Source organism: Anser cygnoides, chromosome 19 (genome assembly GCF_040182565.1).
Source record: "Anser cygnoides isolate HZ-2024a breed goose chromosome 19, Taihu_goose_T2T_genome, whole genome shotgun sequence".
NCBI lineage: Eukaryota > Metazoa > Chordata > Aves > Anseriformes > Anatidae > Anser > Anser cygnoides.
Genome location: NC_089891.1, coordinates 5,382,841 through 5,397,904, shown reverse-complemented (window position 1 = coordinate 5,397,904; position 15,064 = coordinate 5,382,841). Strand labels below are relative to the sequence as shown.

General features: G+C 60.2%; 2 protein-coding genes across 2 annotated transcripts; both read right to left on the bottom strand.

Annotated features, from left to right (window-relative positions):
• Positions 1-624: 624 nt before the first annotated feature.
• TRIM47 (tripartite motif containing 47) lies at positions 625-9,437 on the bottom strand. Its single transcript, XM_048064157.2, has 6 exons — positions 8,577-9,437; positions 6,996-7,091; positions 6,675-6,905; positions 5,945-6,140; positions 5,230-5,304; positions 625-4,241 (listed from the first exon to the last, which is right to left on the bottom strand). The coding sequence occupies exons 1-6, from the start codon at positions 9,390-9,392 to the stop codon at positions 3,616-3,618; spliced, it is 2,040 nt and encodes a 679-aa protein (XP_047920114.2). The 5' UTR covers positions 9,393-9,437; the 3' UTR covers positions 625-3,615.
• A 962-nt stretch (positions 9,438-10,399) lies between these two features.
• TRIM65 (tripartite motif containing 65) lies at positions 10,400-14,588 on the bottom strand. Its single transcript, XM_013179202.3, has 6 exons — positions 13,801-14,588; positions 13,280-13,375; positions 12,970-13,206; positions 12,653-12,824; positions 12,293-12,373; positions 10,400-11,356 (listed from the first exon to the last, which is right to left on the bottom strand). Exons 1-6 carry the CDS (start codon positions 14,551-14,553, stop codon positions 10,824-10,826), a joined length of 1,872 nt encoding a protein of 623 aa, XP_013034656.3. The 5' UTR covers positions 14,554-14,588; the 3' UTR covers positions 10,400-10,823.
• Positions 14,589-15,064: the final 476 nt, after the last annotated feature.

Here is a 15,064-nt window from a genome sequence, read left to right as displayed (position 1 = left end):
GCTTTTTCAATAAGTTGTAAGTTTCCCTTTTAAGAAATGGTTATAACAAACAGCCTTGATTCCTCTCCTATTAAAGTCAGTAGCAGACATTCACACAGCTTCCACCACAGCTCCCAGCTGAAGCACTGCCACCTCTCATGAACTAATACTTGCCCAGTGATGTTCTTCTCATAGCTCCAGCTGACATTTGGTATTAAGAAACTCAGCCTTCATTTTAAAAAAAGTGCTGGCATGCATGGGAAGCTCTAAACCTCCTTGTTACATGGAAAACCTTGGAAATTTATACTCAGATTAAAACACCAAGGAAAAAATGCCTAACCTGTTCCTTTCAACTTTGTTATTTCTAAGTCGAGGACAGAGGTATAAAAGAGGCAAGGAGGGACTTGAGACATCCATTGTTTTGAACTGCCCAGAACTGACAATATTGCTGTTGGATTCCAGGATTCTTCCGCTCCTTTTGTACTCGAGCAATAAAAATGTGTATTTGGCACAAACCCCTCAGACGCTCTTGGAAAATAAAATCTCTGCTATTTTATGCCAGATGTACAGGACACGGAAAATATAAACAGGGGATAATAGGACAACTTCAGTGGTTTGGTATTTAAAGGAGAGACAACCCAGAGCTATGTTTGTGTAACATTTAATGGCAAATCATAGTCTCCACCAACATTATATTATTCTGTTACAGTTTCTTCACACACTGTAAAAGACTCTACAGTAACTGTATATTTAAAAATCCTAATTAAAAAGAGGAACACTCTGTGACAGCAAAAATAACTCAAGGGAGCATGGAAAGGCTGTTTAAATTGCAAAGTGCTATCTATCTAAACTCACCACATGCTGTGTTTATCCTTTCATATACAGCAAAAAGAAAAAAAAACCAGAAATCCAAGGCTGGTATAGTGCACATTTCCTAATCATTCCAGTTTACACCCCAAATTATTGGCAACACAGAGCAAACCCTGGTCCAACACCCTGAAGCGATTGCCCTCATCTTAAATCGGTCAGAATTTGCTTTACGCCCTAACCCGCCAGGATTTATAGCACTTCCAACCAGGATAAAAAACAGCAGCAGGAAGGAGAGGGTTTGATAACACTTTCCAAACACACTGCATCTACAGGAGCTCTCCAAACCCTCTGGAAAGCTGCACATCAGCACCCCAGCTATGGGGGCAGACAGGAATCGAGCGACTCGCCCCCACTGCAGACAGCAGTGGCACCAGCAAAAGCAGAGCCCAGGCTCCTGACGCGTCCTCCTGCGGCTGCAGGGATGGAAAGGGAGAAGTGTGGGATCCCTGCAAGCCATCTCAAACCCTCAAGGAGCAGAGGCTCACGTCTTTGCGTTGGGCAACGCAGGGAAGGAAGGGATTGCGGCTCAAGCGCGCCGTTCCCCCAGGGAGCCATCAACCCGCCCACGGCCAAATGAAATGGGGCAAAGGCCCAGATCCACTGTATTTACTCTGGCAAAACTCCTCACTGCAAACAGTGGGAGTTTTGCCTGAATAAATGACATTTGGGGCCCAGACCAAGCCAAGACACCAGCCCATATGCAAGATCTCTTCCCGCCGGCGTGCAGCACAGATCAAGGTTACCTTCCTCTTCCTCCCAGCACATCACCAAGCACAGGCTGCCGCACGTCTCCAGCCTTCTTATCTGGCAAGGCATTTCTGATACTAAATGCTCTCCGCTGCTAACAAAACAGCACCGATGCCTGTGCTGTGTCACCGCTGACACCTCGTGCAAAGGCTGTTTTGCAGGAGGGAAACTGGCGCGAGCACAACAAAGTGTTTTCGAGGTAGGAGCTCAGGACATGGGGAGTGAATTCCCATCTGGGCAGCATTCCCGCTGGCCATGATGATTTCATCCTGAGAAGGGGAAATCAGGAAATTCCCTTCATTCAAGGGAAGACCTACACCCCGCTTCCCACCGCCTGCAGCATTTCAGGAGGAGCGGAGAAGGAGCAGTTTCGGGCACATCCCAGTGGTCCCCTCTGTGCATCAGTGCTCCAGCCCTGCCCTGGGGACGGGGAGGCTGCATTCGGAGCCCTCAGCCCCGCATTTGAGAGCTGACAGCAGTGGCTGTTTGCTGGGACCTCTGCCCATGCCAGCGGGAGCTGGCAGCATGGGTAAAGGAGCTCTTCAAGCCTCACTGGTTAGGTAAATGTGGCTAGAACTTCAAACCTCTTGGCTTTGTGGCTGCCTTTTTTTCCCCCCACGTTCACTTTTTTTCCCTGTCTCCCTCCCTCTGAATATACCACTATCATTTCCAGCTTATCCTTTGGGGAATACATATATATATTTATTGTATATTTAGCTATGTGGGACATTTTCCATCCTTGCTGACTGTTGGTGCATCATCACTGACTCATTCACGCCAGCAAAGAATCTGGCCCAATAGATTTTCTCTCTAGGTATATATTACACAGCATTACGATTCTGTAAAGCAGGCTTCAAGAGGTAGGTAGCCAACTAATCCCAGAAAAAATAAACTTGGACGAAGGCAGGGCGGGCTGAGACAGGAGCCGCACTGTGCCGCCTCTGTAACGTCTTCAGGGCAGAGCTGGAAAAGCTCCTTTAGGACACACAAATGGGCATTTTGCCTCTCAGCCTGAAGTTACCACCTTTCCCAGAAGGGACACTGGCTTGAGAGTAGTTTTTGTTAATTGTTACTTGTTCCCAGAGCTTAAAGTGTCACTTAATAACTAACTTTACCTTTTGTTGATGCAGTCACTCACAGCTCTCCCTAAGACACGCCATTTGCCCCTGGGAATACTCACAGCACCTCTTTGTTGCTTGAAAAGCTCTCTAAGCTATGGGGTACATTTGCAGCTCAAGTGTGCCCAGGGTACTTGAAGAACTGGGAGTTCAACAGTGTTAAAATCCCCTAAAATAGCAGGGTCATCAAAAAAGGGAGGGGAAATTTGACTGTAAGGCTTCTGAAAGCAGTTCCCCAAGAATGCGTTTACTGAAAGCACATCCTCAAAACTGATCTGCGCTGCTCACTTTGTTTCTCAAGGCAGGAACTGTGCTGGCATTTCTCCCCTTTCCCAGCCGGGATGTTTGGCCGTGGTAGGGAATAGCCCGGGGCTCCAGCACACGCAGGACCGCGGCTTTTCCACAGCATCCCAAACACGGGGGAAGGCAGAGATCTTCGCTTCCTGTTTGTGGCACTAATCAGTGTCGAGCCCCGCGGGGAGAGGCTTTGGGGTTCGCCCCATCCACGCCGGGCTTGCTGCTGCAAAGGCACTTCAGGAAGCAGCGTGCGGGCGGTGCTGAGCCCACGCTACGAAAAGCGGCGGCGACACACAAGGCACAAAGCAGGGACCCACACGAGTCGCCGGGCGGCACGAGCAGGTGGGGAGGAGAGGGAGCGGGCAGCCCGGCACCCCAACATGGCCTGGTGATGGGATTTGGTCGGTCAGGCTGATGGTTCCACTTGGAGATCTCGAAGGTGTTTCCCAACCTAGGTGGCTTGATTCTGCGATGCAGCGGTGCTTCTGAGCAAGGTGCCGCGCCAAGAGAGGACCATCGCGACCCCGGACATACAAAGAGGGACGTGATGGCGGTGGCCTGCTGCAGGAGAGACCCTCCAGGGCCTTCCCGTCCCTCGGGGAAGTTACCGGCGCTTGAGCACCGAAACGCAATCTTTCTTCAGTGGCCCAATCTGCAGGTGGGCATCGACGCTCTCCAGGAAGAAGGCCGGTTTCAGCCTGAACGAGAACAGAGAGGTGAAGTAGTTGTTGATCTTGTTCTGGAAGGGGTCTAACTGAATCTTCCTTAAAGGGGAGGCCTTGAGCTGCTGCAGGCATGTCATCTTGGAGTCCTTGACTCCATAGAAGGTCAGGGCCTTCTCCGAATACTCCAGGAAGACCCCGATCGTGTGGAAAAACGGCTGCTGGATGACAGACTCAACGCCACCATACCAGGCCACGTAGTTCTGTCCGTTCCACTGCAGGCAGCAGGACTTCTCGTTGCGCCCCAGGCGGCAGCGGTTGTAGGCTTCCCGGGGGTTGAAGTCCTCGGTGACGACACCGATGCTCACCCAGCCGTCGATGAGCTCCACCTCCCAGTAGTAGTTGCCCCGGTTCATGAGGTTCACACCCAGCACTTGCTCGCAGTTGATAAAGCGGATCGGGCTCTCCGGGTAGGGGATGGGGCAAAGCACCCGCTTGGCTCCCTTGGTGCTGAATAGCTGGATGAACTTGTCGGCCGTGTCACTGTCCAGGTCAATGATGAAGGCAACTGTGTAGGGGAGGAAGAAGACACGAGGATGATGAGGGAGGAAATCCCCCCAGCCCTCCCTGCTCTGATCCCCTGCTCCAGCGTTCAGCAATTCCCCTGCTCCTTTCCGACCCCAAGCAGCTCAGTTTCTGCAGCGTCCTTAAGCCACCACCCTGTCCTCTCGCTTTTAAATCCCATGGCTGATTTCAGATGATGAGGATAAGGGGCTCAAAACTGTGGCATTCCCATACCCAGGGTGAATACAGGTTACCGGTCAGAGGAGAGAGCAGATGGGCTGCAAAACAAGCTCAACCATGTTATCAGACATCAGAGAATCCACCTGACAGACTGGTGATAGGAACATCCCACGTGAAAGCAGGCTTCAGGCAGCCAGAAGAGCTTTGTCTCCCTTCCTCACCTGCCCCAGTGAGGCTCTCCGATCTCCTGCCCTGTTCCAGACCTTCCTCTTCCTCGCCCTGCCGTGGCCCGCTCACCCAGCGCCTCACCAGAGCACCCCCGGGCTGCGGCCAGTTTACCACCACCAGCTTCCTCAATTCACACGACTCTCCCATGTGCTCCTTCCACCAAACCTTCCCTGCCTCGCCGCAACTCCCTGCACAGCCCCCGAATCACCCCTCCGTGCCACGCACTTGCCGCCGACCTGCGTCCCACCACTGCCCTGTGGCAAACGAGGCAGACGCACAAAACCCTGATCTAATTTAACCAAGGATCCAACTCGCCCAGGGCTGGAAGGCAGCCGAAATTACACGCCTACAGCCCCCCTGGCAGCTGCTCCGGCAGAACCGCAGGCTAGGGAAAAAACCACCTAAACGGATTAGGGCCGTCGTCAGGAAAGCGAGGAGACTTCCCCGTTAGCTGAGCAATATTTCCTCTGGCGCACGGCAGCAGGACCAGCGCCTGCCGGGCGAGCGGGACGGAGCCGGTGGGGAGAGGAGAGAGGGGAGATGGGCCATGGCAACAAGCGTCAAAGCAAAAGGCCGTCACTTACATTTCAGGAAGTAATCGCGGCTCTCCAGGCAGGCGGAATTGTTCGGCTTGTCTGGAAACCGTGACTCGGTCATCGCTGAAAAAAAAATAAAAGGGATAGAAGGGTTTGCCACCAGTAAAAGTGCTGCCACCGCCAAGGGTGTTACCGAAGCATCACCCTGAGCTGTGGCTGTGTCTCCAACTCTCCCCGCACATCCCTGCAGGATCGGGAAAGGAAAGAGGCCACTTTTTCCACCCCAGGGGGACAAACGGGGCAAGGAACCGGCTGTGATTCCCACAGGAAAACGAGGGACAGGAGGGAGCTCAGCCTGGATGGGAGCGCAGCCAGGGAGAGTCCCCAGCCTCCAGCCAGGGCGGCTTCCCACCCCGGGCAGCCCTGGGACACCGCAGCCTGCCTGATGAGGGGATTGCCTGTCCCAGAAGAAACGGTCCCCTTTCACGGGAGGCCACTTTGGCCACTCGCCCCCTCCCGCAGGGCCCTGCCTAACTCCCAGGCTGTTTGTTGCCTCTCAAGTCTCTGGTCTCCGTGGAAAAATTCATAAAACCTCAAGGAGGAGGCGTTAGCACAGACAGCGATTGTGCAACCGTGCCTGAGAGAGGGGCCAGCGCTACCAGGAGCCCCCGAGCCCGCAGGCATCTCCCGTCCACGCGGGGAAGACACACGTTTGGGTGCCCTGCACAGCACCCATGGGCAGAGGGGCCGGGGGGGCACAAACCTTCCCCCATCTCCTGGGGATTCAGCCCATCGGCGCCTTTCCCCTGCAAGCGGTCCCACTGCTTTTTGCAGACAGCCGACAGCATGTCCTTCACGGCGCACACGGCCTGGGTGCATTTGGTGAAGTTGAGCTCGTTCTGGAAGCTCGGAGCCGGAGAGAGGTTGTCTTCCACGGCTATTTTTAAGGCTTGAAACTCCTGAGCCAAAAAGACAGAATTTCAGGAGGTTTCAAACACGCCGAAGTTGCCTCTTGTTCCGCAACCCCACCCTGCCCCGGAGGATTTGGGAACTGGCAGCTCGCAGGACTTGGCCCAAAATCAGGCTTGCAGAAGGGAGGAGAGCCTGGCCACGTGTTTCTGGCGCCTTCTCTTCGCTCCTTTTCAAAGCTGGGCTCCGACCGTGCCCGTCTCCTCCCCAAAAGGTCTCTGCTGGCCAGGGTGGGTGCAGAATGGGGCAGTGGGGCACCCCAACCTCTGCCTCTGCGACCCCACACCTAGGTACTGAGCCTGGCCAACGCATCAGCTTCTCCCGAGTCCTGGAGAAGGAGGGAGGTGGTGGAGAAAAAAGCTTTGGCAGCGCAGTCCTGCAGCAGCAGGATGCTGCAAACAGGGCGGAGACCCTGCAGCCTCCCATCTCGGGGTTGCCTGCACCCAGCTCCACAAGAAACGAAACCAAAACCAAAAGACAGCATCTCCAGCTCCTTCTCCTCACCACCAACCCCCCCAAGGCACCTGGAGGAAGTAGATGGTGTCCTTGCTGGGGACGTTCTGCAGGTTTTGCTTGCACTGGGCCAGCTTGGCTCGCCTCTCCTCCTTCCAGCGGAGGTCGAGCTCGGCCTCCCCCAGCATGGAGCGCTCCCCGTCCTCGATGAAACCGGCCACCTCCTTCTGGAAGGTCGCCAGGACCTCGGAGGCTTCTGCAAAGAGCTTCTCGACCCGCTCCTTCTCCTTCGTGGCGACACCCTGAGCACGGGGAGAGATGGGTCAGTGTCACAAGGAGCGGGAGGGGAGCACCCTGCTCCCCTGCTGACGGAGCGGGGCCATGGCGGTCACCTTAATGAGCTCCACCATCTTCTTGGTCTGCGTGATGGTGACGGCCAGCTCCTCCAGCTCGTTCTCCACATTGCTGAGGAATTTGGCTTGCTGGGCCTGCGGGCACAAAGGGTGAGCGCTGAGCTCTGCGCCCTGCTCAGAGCCCAGCAATAAACCCTGCCAATCCGCAGCCCACACGACTTTGCTTTTGGGCTTCAGGTGAAGGGTGCAAGGAGATCACGAGTTATTTTCCCCACTTCCTCCCTCTGGAACCCTCTGAACCCATCCAACCTGCAAATCTCTCTTCTCGCTTGATTACTTCTAGCAAAACTAGAAGAGCAACCGGGCTGCAAAGTGCAGTGCCCACCTCTGTGCTCCCCGCTGCCCTCTCAGCTTGGAACAACAAACCAGGAATTTGAAAGCAAAATTGTGCTCATTCTCAGGCAGCGATTGCAGCGAGCACCAATAAGCTGCATGGCCAAGGCTGGAAAAAGCCACCTGGGACTGGTGCAGAAACCAACGGGCAGCCACGGAGCACTGTGGCCGCTGGAAATTTCTTATAAAAGCAAAGCAAAACAGCTCGGGAGCACAGGGTGCTGTTTTGCTGCAAAGGAAGCACCGTCCGAACACGACGTTTCCTGGCAGGCTATTGTTAGCACCAGCCCGTTGCCCATCACGGGGACAGGTCCCCTGGGTGCCAGCACAGCATCGCACCCTTCGCTGGGGTCGGTTCCCCGCCAGAGCTCGGTCCCTGCAGCACCCATGCCCGGAGAGCTGGGGCAGACGCTCTCCCTGTCCCTCCTTCCCACCCCGCAGACAGTGGCGATGCTGAGCAGCGCCTGTCTCGGTCCAGCAGCTCCTCGGAGCTGGGATCATGCGTGCTTTCTATTTTAAGGCCCCTATGACTAATCAGAAGGGTTTCCCCGCAGCCCCAAGAGCCCACGAAGGAGCAGGAGCCGGCTCGGGGCTGCCGCTGGGCACCTGTGCCCCAGGCTCACGCCTGGGATGAGCAAACCCCCCCCGAGGTCCCCGACGCCGCCACACCGCCAGTTCCATCGCCCTGCGCCCCGCGGAGGCCCCATGCTGGGAGCCCCCGGGGGTGTTCGTGGGGTGCGAATCTGGGAGGTGACTCAGCCGCATCTGGGAATGGGAGTGACGGAAAAAAACCCCGCTGCCAAAAGGCGCAGCACAAAGGGCTCATGGAGCGGGAGCAGCGGCCGGGCAGGGAGCCAGCGCGCAGAGCAAAACCTCCTTGACGGAGCTGTGGGAACGAGACGGAGAGGGCGGGCACCCCATTGGGGCGGCGGGGCTGGGGAGATCCCACGTGCCCGTGTCCCCCATCCATCCCCAAACCCAACGGGACAACGGGAGCGGTCCGCCCACCCCACATCCCACGGGGCACCCCAGCGGCACGCACCCCGCACCAGGACAGGGCTCCCCGTGGGGAACAGGGTTCAACACCCACCCCGCGCATGGCACCCCACCGCGATCCCATCGCCCCACGCCCACAGCACCGACGCCCACCCCTCGCCGTGCACCCAGCGCCCACCCTCGCCCCGTTACATCCCCCCGCACCCCCCCCTCCCCCAGCCCCCCACGCACCTCCTTGAGCTCCCGCTCCCGCTCGAGGGGCACCACGTCGTGGGCTCGGTGCTCGTGGGCGCGGCAGCGGGGGCACACGCACGTTTGCTCGGCTCGGCAGAAGCCGTCGAAGGGCTGCAGGTGGCGGGGGCACAGCCCTTCTTCCAGCCGCCGGAGGGGTGCGACCAGGCGGTGGGATCGGAAAGCGGGGGCTCGCCGGTGGGGCTCCAGGTGCGCCCCGCAGAAGGACGCCAGGCACACCAGGCACGACCGAGCCGCCGCCGCCCGAGCCCCCTCGGGGCACACGTCGCACAAAACCCCCTGCTCCCCTTCCTCCTCGCCCTCCTCTTCCTCTGTTTTCTCCTCTTTCTCCTCTCCCCTCTCCGGCCGCTCCTCCTCGGCTCCCGGCGCCATCAGCGGGCTGGGGGAGGTCGGAGGGGGGGAGCCGGCTCCGGGAGGGCTCGGGCCGGCCTCGACGGGGGAGGTCGCGGGGCAGGCAGCCCCCAGCAGCGGCAGGACCTCGCACAGGGCTCGGTTCTTGCGGAGCCGCAGAGCCGCCGGGAAGGGCTCCTGGCACAGCGGGCAGCGAGCAGCCGCCGCCCCGCCCGCCGCCGCCCCGCCGCCGTCGGGGGGGCCCGTCCTCCCCCGGAGCTTCCCCAGGCAACCCTGGCAGAAATTGTGCCCGCACGGCACCGTCACCGGGTCCTTCAGGATGTCCAAGCAGATCGGGCAACCGAAGGGACCGTCGGGCAAACCCGGCACGGCCAGCGCTAGCCTCAACGCCGCCGAGGTGGCGGCGGAGGGCACCGGCCGGCTGCTCCCGGCGGCGGCCTCCATCCCTGCTCGCCCCCGCGGCCCCAACGGCCCCGCCGGCGGCTGCGGGGCGGGAGGGAACCGAGCTCCGCCCGCCCGCTCCGCCTCCTGCCCGCCGGCCCGGAGCCCCGGCCCCCGCGGCTTTTGGCTCCCCCGAGCGCCGCTGCGCACCCCGGGGCCGGGCGGGGGTACCGGGAACCCCCCCCACCCCCCACCCCGGGCAGCGGCCGTGCCCCGGGGATGGAAAGGGTGCCCGGTGTGCTGCTCCTCGGGGCCGCTGAGGGGCTGGGAGGGAGCTGGAGGGGATGGGGTGGGGTTGGGATGGGGATAGGGTGGGCATGGGGATGGGGATGGGGATGGGATGGGGAAGGATGGGAATGCGATGGGATGGGGATGGGACAGGGATAGGGAAGGGAATAGGGGTGGGAATGGGATGGGGATAGGATGGGACAGGGAGGCAGCAAAGTGCTTTCAGCCTGATGAGCTGCCTGCTGGACACACGGTGACCCCCCCCCCCCGAGGCCATTTTTCATCTTGGATAAGCTCCCAGGTCCACGCCTGCTCACCCAAGGACGGGGCTGGGAGGTGCAGGGTGACGGAGGGAGCGCAGCGAGCCCCGTCTGCCCCCGAAGGTGGCGATTCCTCCTCCAGGCCTCTTCTCCCCGCAGGAATCCAGGTGAGCTGGCTCCTTGCCATGCGCGGCCCCAGCGCCTTTGAACCCGGTGCCCAGTTTCACCCAGTCACTCCTCACCAGCATCCCTGGGGAAATACCGGAGCTGCGCTCTCACCCTTGGAAAAGCTTCAAAGCTTCGGGTTTTCTTTGGTGCTGGATCAACCTCGGGGCAGAGCTGTAGGAAACCAGGTTTCCTTATCGCAGCGCTGCGGTAAATAAAGCACCTCCTGTTTCTGCCGCCTCGAAGGGGCTGCTTCCTGCTGCTGGCCCCGTCAGGATGTGGGAGCAGGGGTGCCCAGCTCAGCCCTGCCAGCACCGCCTGGTCCCGCAGCTCCCACCAGTATCGAGGTCAAACCAGTAGAAAACCAGCACTTTATTGGGGAAAGCGGCGTCTTACAAAGAGCAGCTGCAGCATAGTGCCCCAAAAAGTGGCTCTGCCACCTCCGAGAGCAGCAAAGGGACATAGGGAGGGCTGGGGACCTGCACCAGCCTGCCTGCAGCACCTGGGTCCCCCCACCCCAAATCTCCAGGCCTGGGGGCTTTTGCCAGGAGGGGAGGAAGAGGAGGAGTACGGCCTTGCACCCCTGCACAGCGAGCGGGGCTTTCATCCCGCTGCAAGGACATCACCGTTACCAGTGCATCTTCTCCCTGTCATGTGTCACCATTGGGCTATTTGCGTATGCAAATCGGGGCTGATTTGGATGCCTGGCCTCTCGGGCTCTCATTAAAGTCACCGTACCCCATCCTGCCCCGGGCACGGTGCTCGGGGGGCCGGCTGGGGCTCAGTCCCTGCGGCCCAGCGTGATGGTGCGGCCCTCGCACAGCCAGAAGACGGGGTAGAGCGGCTCGGTGAAGACGGCATGGAAGCAGTGGATGAGCTGCGTCTCCTCCCCGAGCCCGTAGAAGGAAAGCAGCCCCCGGCCGTAATCCAGGCGGACCCCCAGCTCGGCGTAGAGCCGCTGCTGGATTTTCTCCTCCCGGCCCTTGTGCCAGGCCAGGTAGCCGTCCTCCCGCACCTGCAGCCCCCATGAGCCCCCGTCCAGCCCGATGCTGAACTTGTGGCCCGGCGGCTGCTGCCGGGGGAGGCCGCGGTACGTCACCCCCAGGATGACGGAGTGGCTGGAGGTGGTCACCTCCCAGTAGTGGCAGCCCTGCCTGTAGCCCTGCGCGCACAGCACCTGCCAGGGCTCGAAGGGGCTGCCCCGCTCCTGCCACCCGCCCGCGGCGCTGGTGCCATGCTTGGCTCGCCGGTGGCCCTTCGACAGCTCCAGGTACTTGTTGGCCGTGTCGGGATCGAAGGTGAGGTTGCGGTGGTCTGGGGAGAGCGATGGCGTGGATGGGGCCGAAATGCTCGGTCCCACCTTAACACCTCCAGGCTTGCGCCAGCTGGAGCGGTTTAAGCTACATAGGGCTGCCCAAAACTAGAGGGGAACAACGCGCAGCTGGCTCAGAGGAGAAGAGGAGGGAGGTGGGGGCGATACCTGCCTGCCCCCCGGCTACGAGGAGCGGAACCAGAGCCCAGAAATAGCTGGGGGGGGCAGGAGGATGCCGCGCTTTACACGGCCCCCGGGGGGAAAGAAGAAACCCAGCAGCACCTAGCGAGCGTGTGGTGGCTCAGGGGTAATTTTGGAGAAAAGGTGCTCGATTTTAAGAGTAAAAAATAGGAGTGTGGGTGGAGGTGGAGGTGGGGAACCAGGTGGATGGTGAGCAAATATGGAACTGCAGGGAGTTACTCTCATCAGGTGGTGGTAACTCCTCCTGGCACTTGCCAGCCCCAGCACCCCACAGCAACCTGGCCCAGCTGCCTATTCTGGGCTTAGGTCTGCTGCTAATAAATAAGTTTTTTCTGTTTGTTTGCTTTTTTCTATTAATAACACTGAGAACAGCCTGTGGGACTTGATGGAAGGAATCCTTATAGGTCCCGTGTGCACCAATTGCCTTCCTGGGAAGAGTGTGACCTGAGCAAAGAGCCCCAAATACTCCATCCCTCCTTTTTTCAGCAAGGAGATGGGAGAAGGAGCATTTAGGAAATGGTCCCTAAGGAATCAGAGCGGTTTCAGCCCAGGGAGGGGAAGGGAAGGGTGCAGCTGGACATGGGGGCCAGGAGATCTAGGGCATGATCTGCAGCGACCGACCCAATGCCAGGCGGTGGCAGCCCCCATTTTTATAGGAAAGCCAGTCCTGGTGCTGCTGTCCCCCTAACGAACCCCTTCCCAGTCCCACAATGCTCCCCCCCCCCCATGCTCCTCACCTTTCAGAAGCTCAGCTCGGATCTGGCACTTGGGGAGAGGGGTCGCTGCCTTCATCTCTGTCCCCTTGGGCTGCACCGGGCCTGTGGGGGACGGGGACGCTGAGTGACGCCACCCAAAAACTCATCCCTTGGATGGGAGGAGGAGGAGGAAATCGATCGTGTCCAGGCCTGAGAGGTGGCACGTGCGCTGCCAGCAAGGAGGGGACACACAGGGGAGCCCCCCCAGCCCCTCCTGTCCCCTTGATGCCCATCTGCTGGAAAGCAGCTGCGTGCTCCCATCCCGACCCCCTGCCCAGCATGGTGACACTGGCCCGGGTGACGTGGAGCCCTGTGGGGTGGCCCCGCAAGCAGAGAGCTTACCTGGGACAACGGGGTCGGGGGCTTTGGGGGCCACGGCGTCGGGCAAATCCTCCAGCAGGAGCCGGGAGATGCCGGCGAGGATCTCGCTGACGGGCTCCACCACACCGGCCGCGTCGAACTGCACCGGGGGCGGCACCGCCAGGCTCTCCCAGGCCGGGAGCAGGGGGAATTCCTGCGGACGGACACACAGACACCCGGGCACCAGCCTGGGGAGGAGCAGCAGCTCCCAAACCTGCGCGCACACACCCCGCGTCTCCCCGATGGGTGCCCCCAAAACGTCTACGGCCAGTGTTACGGGGCAAGGAGCGGGACAGTACCTCGAGGAAGGTCCTGTGGTCCGTGGTGCAGGCCAGCAGGTGCCGTGCCTGCTCCTGGTGCTGTCTGAGGGCGTCCAGGTGATTCTTCAGGGTGCTGGAGTCCTCCTCCACGCGCCCCAGCGCCGCCTCCAGCTCTTGCTCGACCTTGGCCACCATCTGACACCGGAAAGCCTCCAGGCCTTTCTCCAGGTGGGTGAATTTGCTCAGGATCACCGATCTGAGCCCCTCGGAGGAGTCCTGGCGAGGAAGACCGGTGAGACCCAGCGCGCTCCCACCCGTGGCTCCAGCGCCGAGGTGGTCACGGCGTCACCTTGATGCTCTGCGTTCGCTCCTCCAGATCCTGCAACGCCCGCTCGATCTTCTCCGACTCCTCCTGGGCTTCTTTCAGGGACTTTTCCAGAAGGGCCTGCAAAGGGGAGCACCAACACCCCGTAGCAGAGCGCGCTGCTGCTCGCTTTGCCCCCAGGAGCCTCCAGGACAAGGCTCACAGGGAAGGACGAGGCTTGGGAAGCAGGGGGGAGGCACAAAGTGGTTTTGCTTTGTTTTGTGTCTTTAGGGTTGTTTCCTCTAGATCGGGGAGGGGGAGGGTCACAAATATTAGCGACTTTTAACTTGTGCTGCTGGGTTCACCCAGCTCTCTGCCACTCCAACAGCCCCCGGTGCCTGGGGGAGCCGCTGGGTGCTGGTGGCACCTCCAGGGCCCGTGGCAGTTCAGCTGAGGCCGGGCACAGCTCAGTGCGCGGTGATACATCGCAGCCCTGGCTTTGGGGTCAGCAGCGGAGGACGCTGCACCACGCACCCCGCTCGCCTCCCACCACCCCGATTTCCCACCTGCTTCCTGGAGTGCTCGTCCTCGAAGAGCGCCCGCCGGTGCCGCTGGCACTGCTGCACGGTGCAGACGCAGCAGATGCACCGCTGCTCCTCCTTGCAGTACAGCTCCAGCGGGCGCCCGTGCCGCAGGCACAGCCCGCCGTGGGCCGCCTCGCACCGCTGCACCCACGCCTTGCCCTCCCGCGCCAGCTCCACCAAGCTGCCCAGGGTCACGTTCTTCTTCAGCTCCAGCTGCGGCTCGCAGCTCCAGCGGCACTCGGGGCACGGGTAGCCCCGCTTGGCCCCGGCGGCCGCCTGCTCCTGCTTGCTCTTGTGGTCGCCGATGCAGCGCTCGCAGAAGTTGTGGCCGCAGGGCAAGGTGACGGGCACGGTGAAGAGCTCCAGGCAGATGGAGCACACCAGCTTCTCCGCCAGATTCGGCGAGACGGACAGAGCCATCTCGTCCCGGGGATCGGGGCAGCGAGGGAAAGAAGCCGGGGAAACAGAAACCCCGCTGGGGAAGGAGGAAGAGCTGGGTGACGCCGAGCTCAGAGGCGGGTCAGGGCTCCGAGCCAGGCGTACCCTTAAAGGGACACCCAGCGGGTGCCCACTCGCCCCTCGGGCTCTGCCACCCGCTCCCCCGGGGACCAGCAGGACGCAAAGTGCAGCAGGGCGCTGCGGGAGGAGGAAGTGCCACAGTGACAGCGTGGGGAGATGTGTGCCAGAGGCTAACAGGATCCAAAGCAAGGCATGCAGGAGTGAGTGTATTCCCATGGATACACGTTATTCTGTATTATTTAATTTCACTTTTGTTTTTTTTCCCCCCTTTGAGGGAGCTTCCTGGCATCCTCACCTTTGCCAGAGCCCGGTCCCTGAGCAGCGCAGGAGTTGTGCCTGACAGGGAGACCTCGGCACAGCACTGCTGGCACCTGCCGCCCTGTGAAGTGGCAGGTAGGGGTGCTCACGGCTGCTGCAGCCCCTTGTCCCCTCCCTCTGCGGTGACAAGGGCTGTGCCACATCCCAGCCTTGCGTCTTTCCATCTCAACCAGCTCCTGCTGTTGGCTTGTGCCGCCGCGTGCAGCCACCGCTCCTTAGAGCCGGACACTCCTGGCCTGCTCCTTCCGACACCTGGGTGCACGTCGGCGGGTCTGTGCCCCAAAACACAACAAAGATTTCATCGGGGATATCAGCCCCAGCTCAGGCAGCTGCTGGGGTCTGCTGCCTGGAGGTGACTGCGCTGCCATGCACCTCACCCCTCCACCTTGTTTTTTACAGCTCAGTTTCA

Excerpts from the sequence above, each read along its gene's own strand:
- TRIM47 (XM_048064157.2), bottom strand. The coding sequence starts at position 9,392 with ATGGAGGCCGCCGCCGGGAGCAGCCGGCCGGTGCCCTCCGCCGCCACC. Across the intron at positions 7,092-8,576 it reads GGGAGCGGGAGCTCAAGGAG|GCCCAGCAAGCCAAATTCCT; the intron begins GTGCGTGGGGGG and ends TTGTGCCCGCAG. Across the intron at positions 5,305-5,944 it reads TCCCCAGGAGATGGGGGAAG|CGATGACCGAGTCACGGTTT; the intron begins GTTTGTGCCCCC and ends TTTTTTTTTCAG.
- TRIM65 (XM_013179202.3), bottom strand. The coding sequence starts at position 14,553 with ATGGGAATACACTCACTCCTGCATGCCTTGCTTTGGATCCTGTTAGCC. Across the intron at positions 13,207-13,279 it reads AGCGAACGCAGAGCATCAAG|GACTCCTCCGAGGGGCTCAG; the intron begins GTGACGCCGTGA and ends CTTCCTCGCCAG. Across the intron at positions 11,357-12,292 it reads CCGAGCTGAGCTTCTGAAAG|ACCACCGCAACCTCACCTTC; the intron begins GTGAGGAGCATG and ends CGCTCTCCCCAG.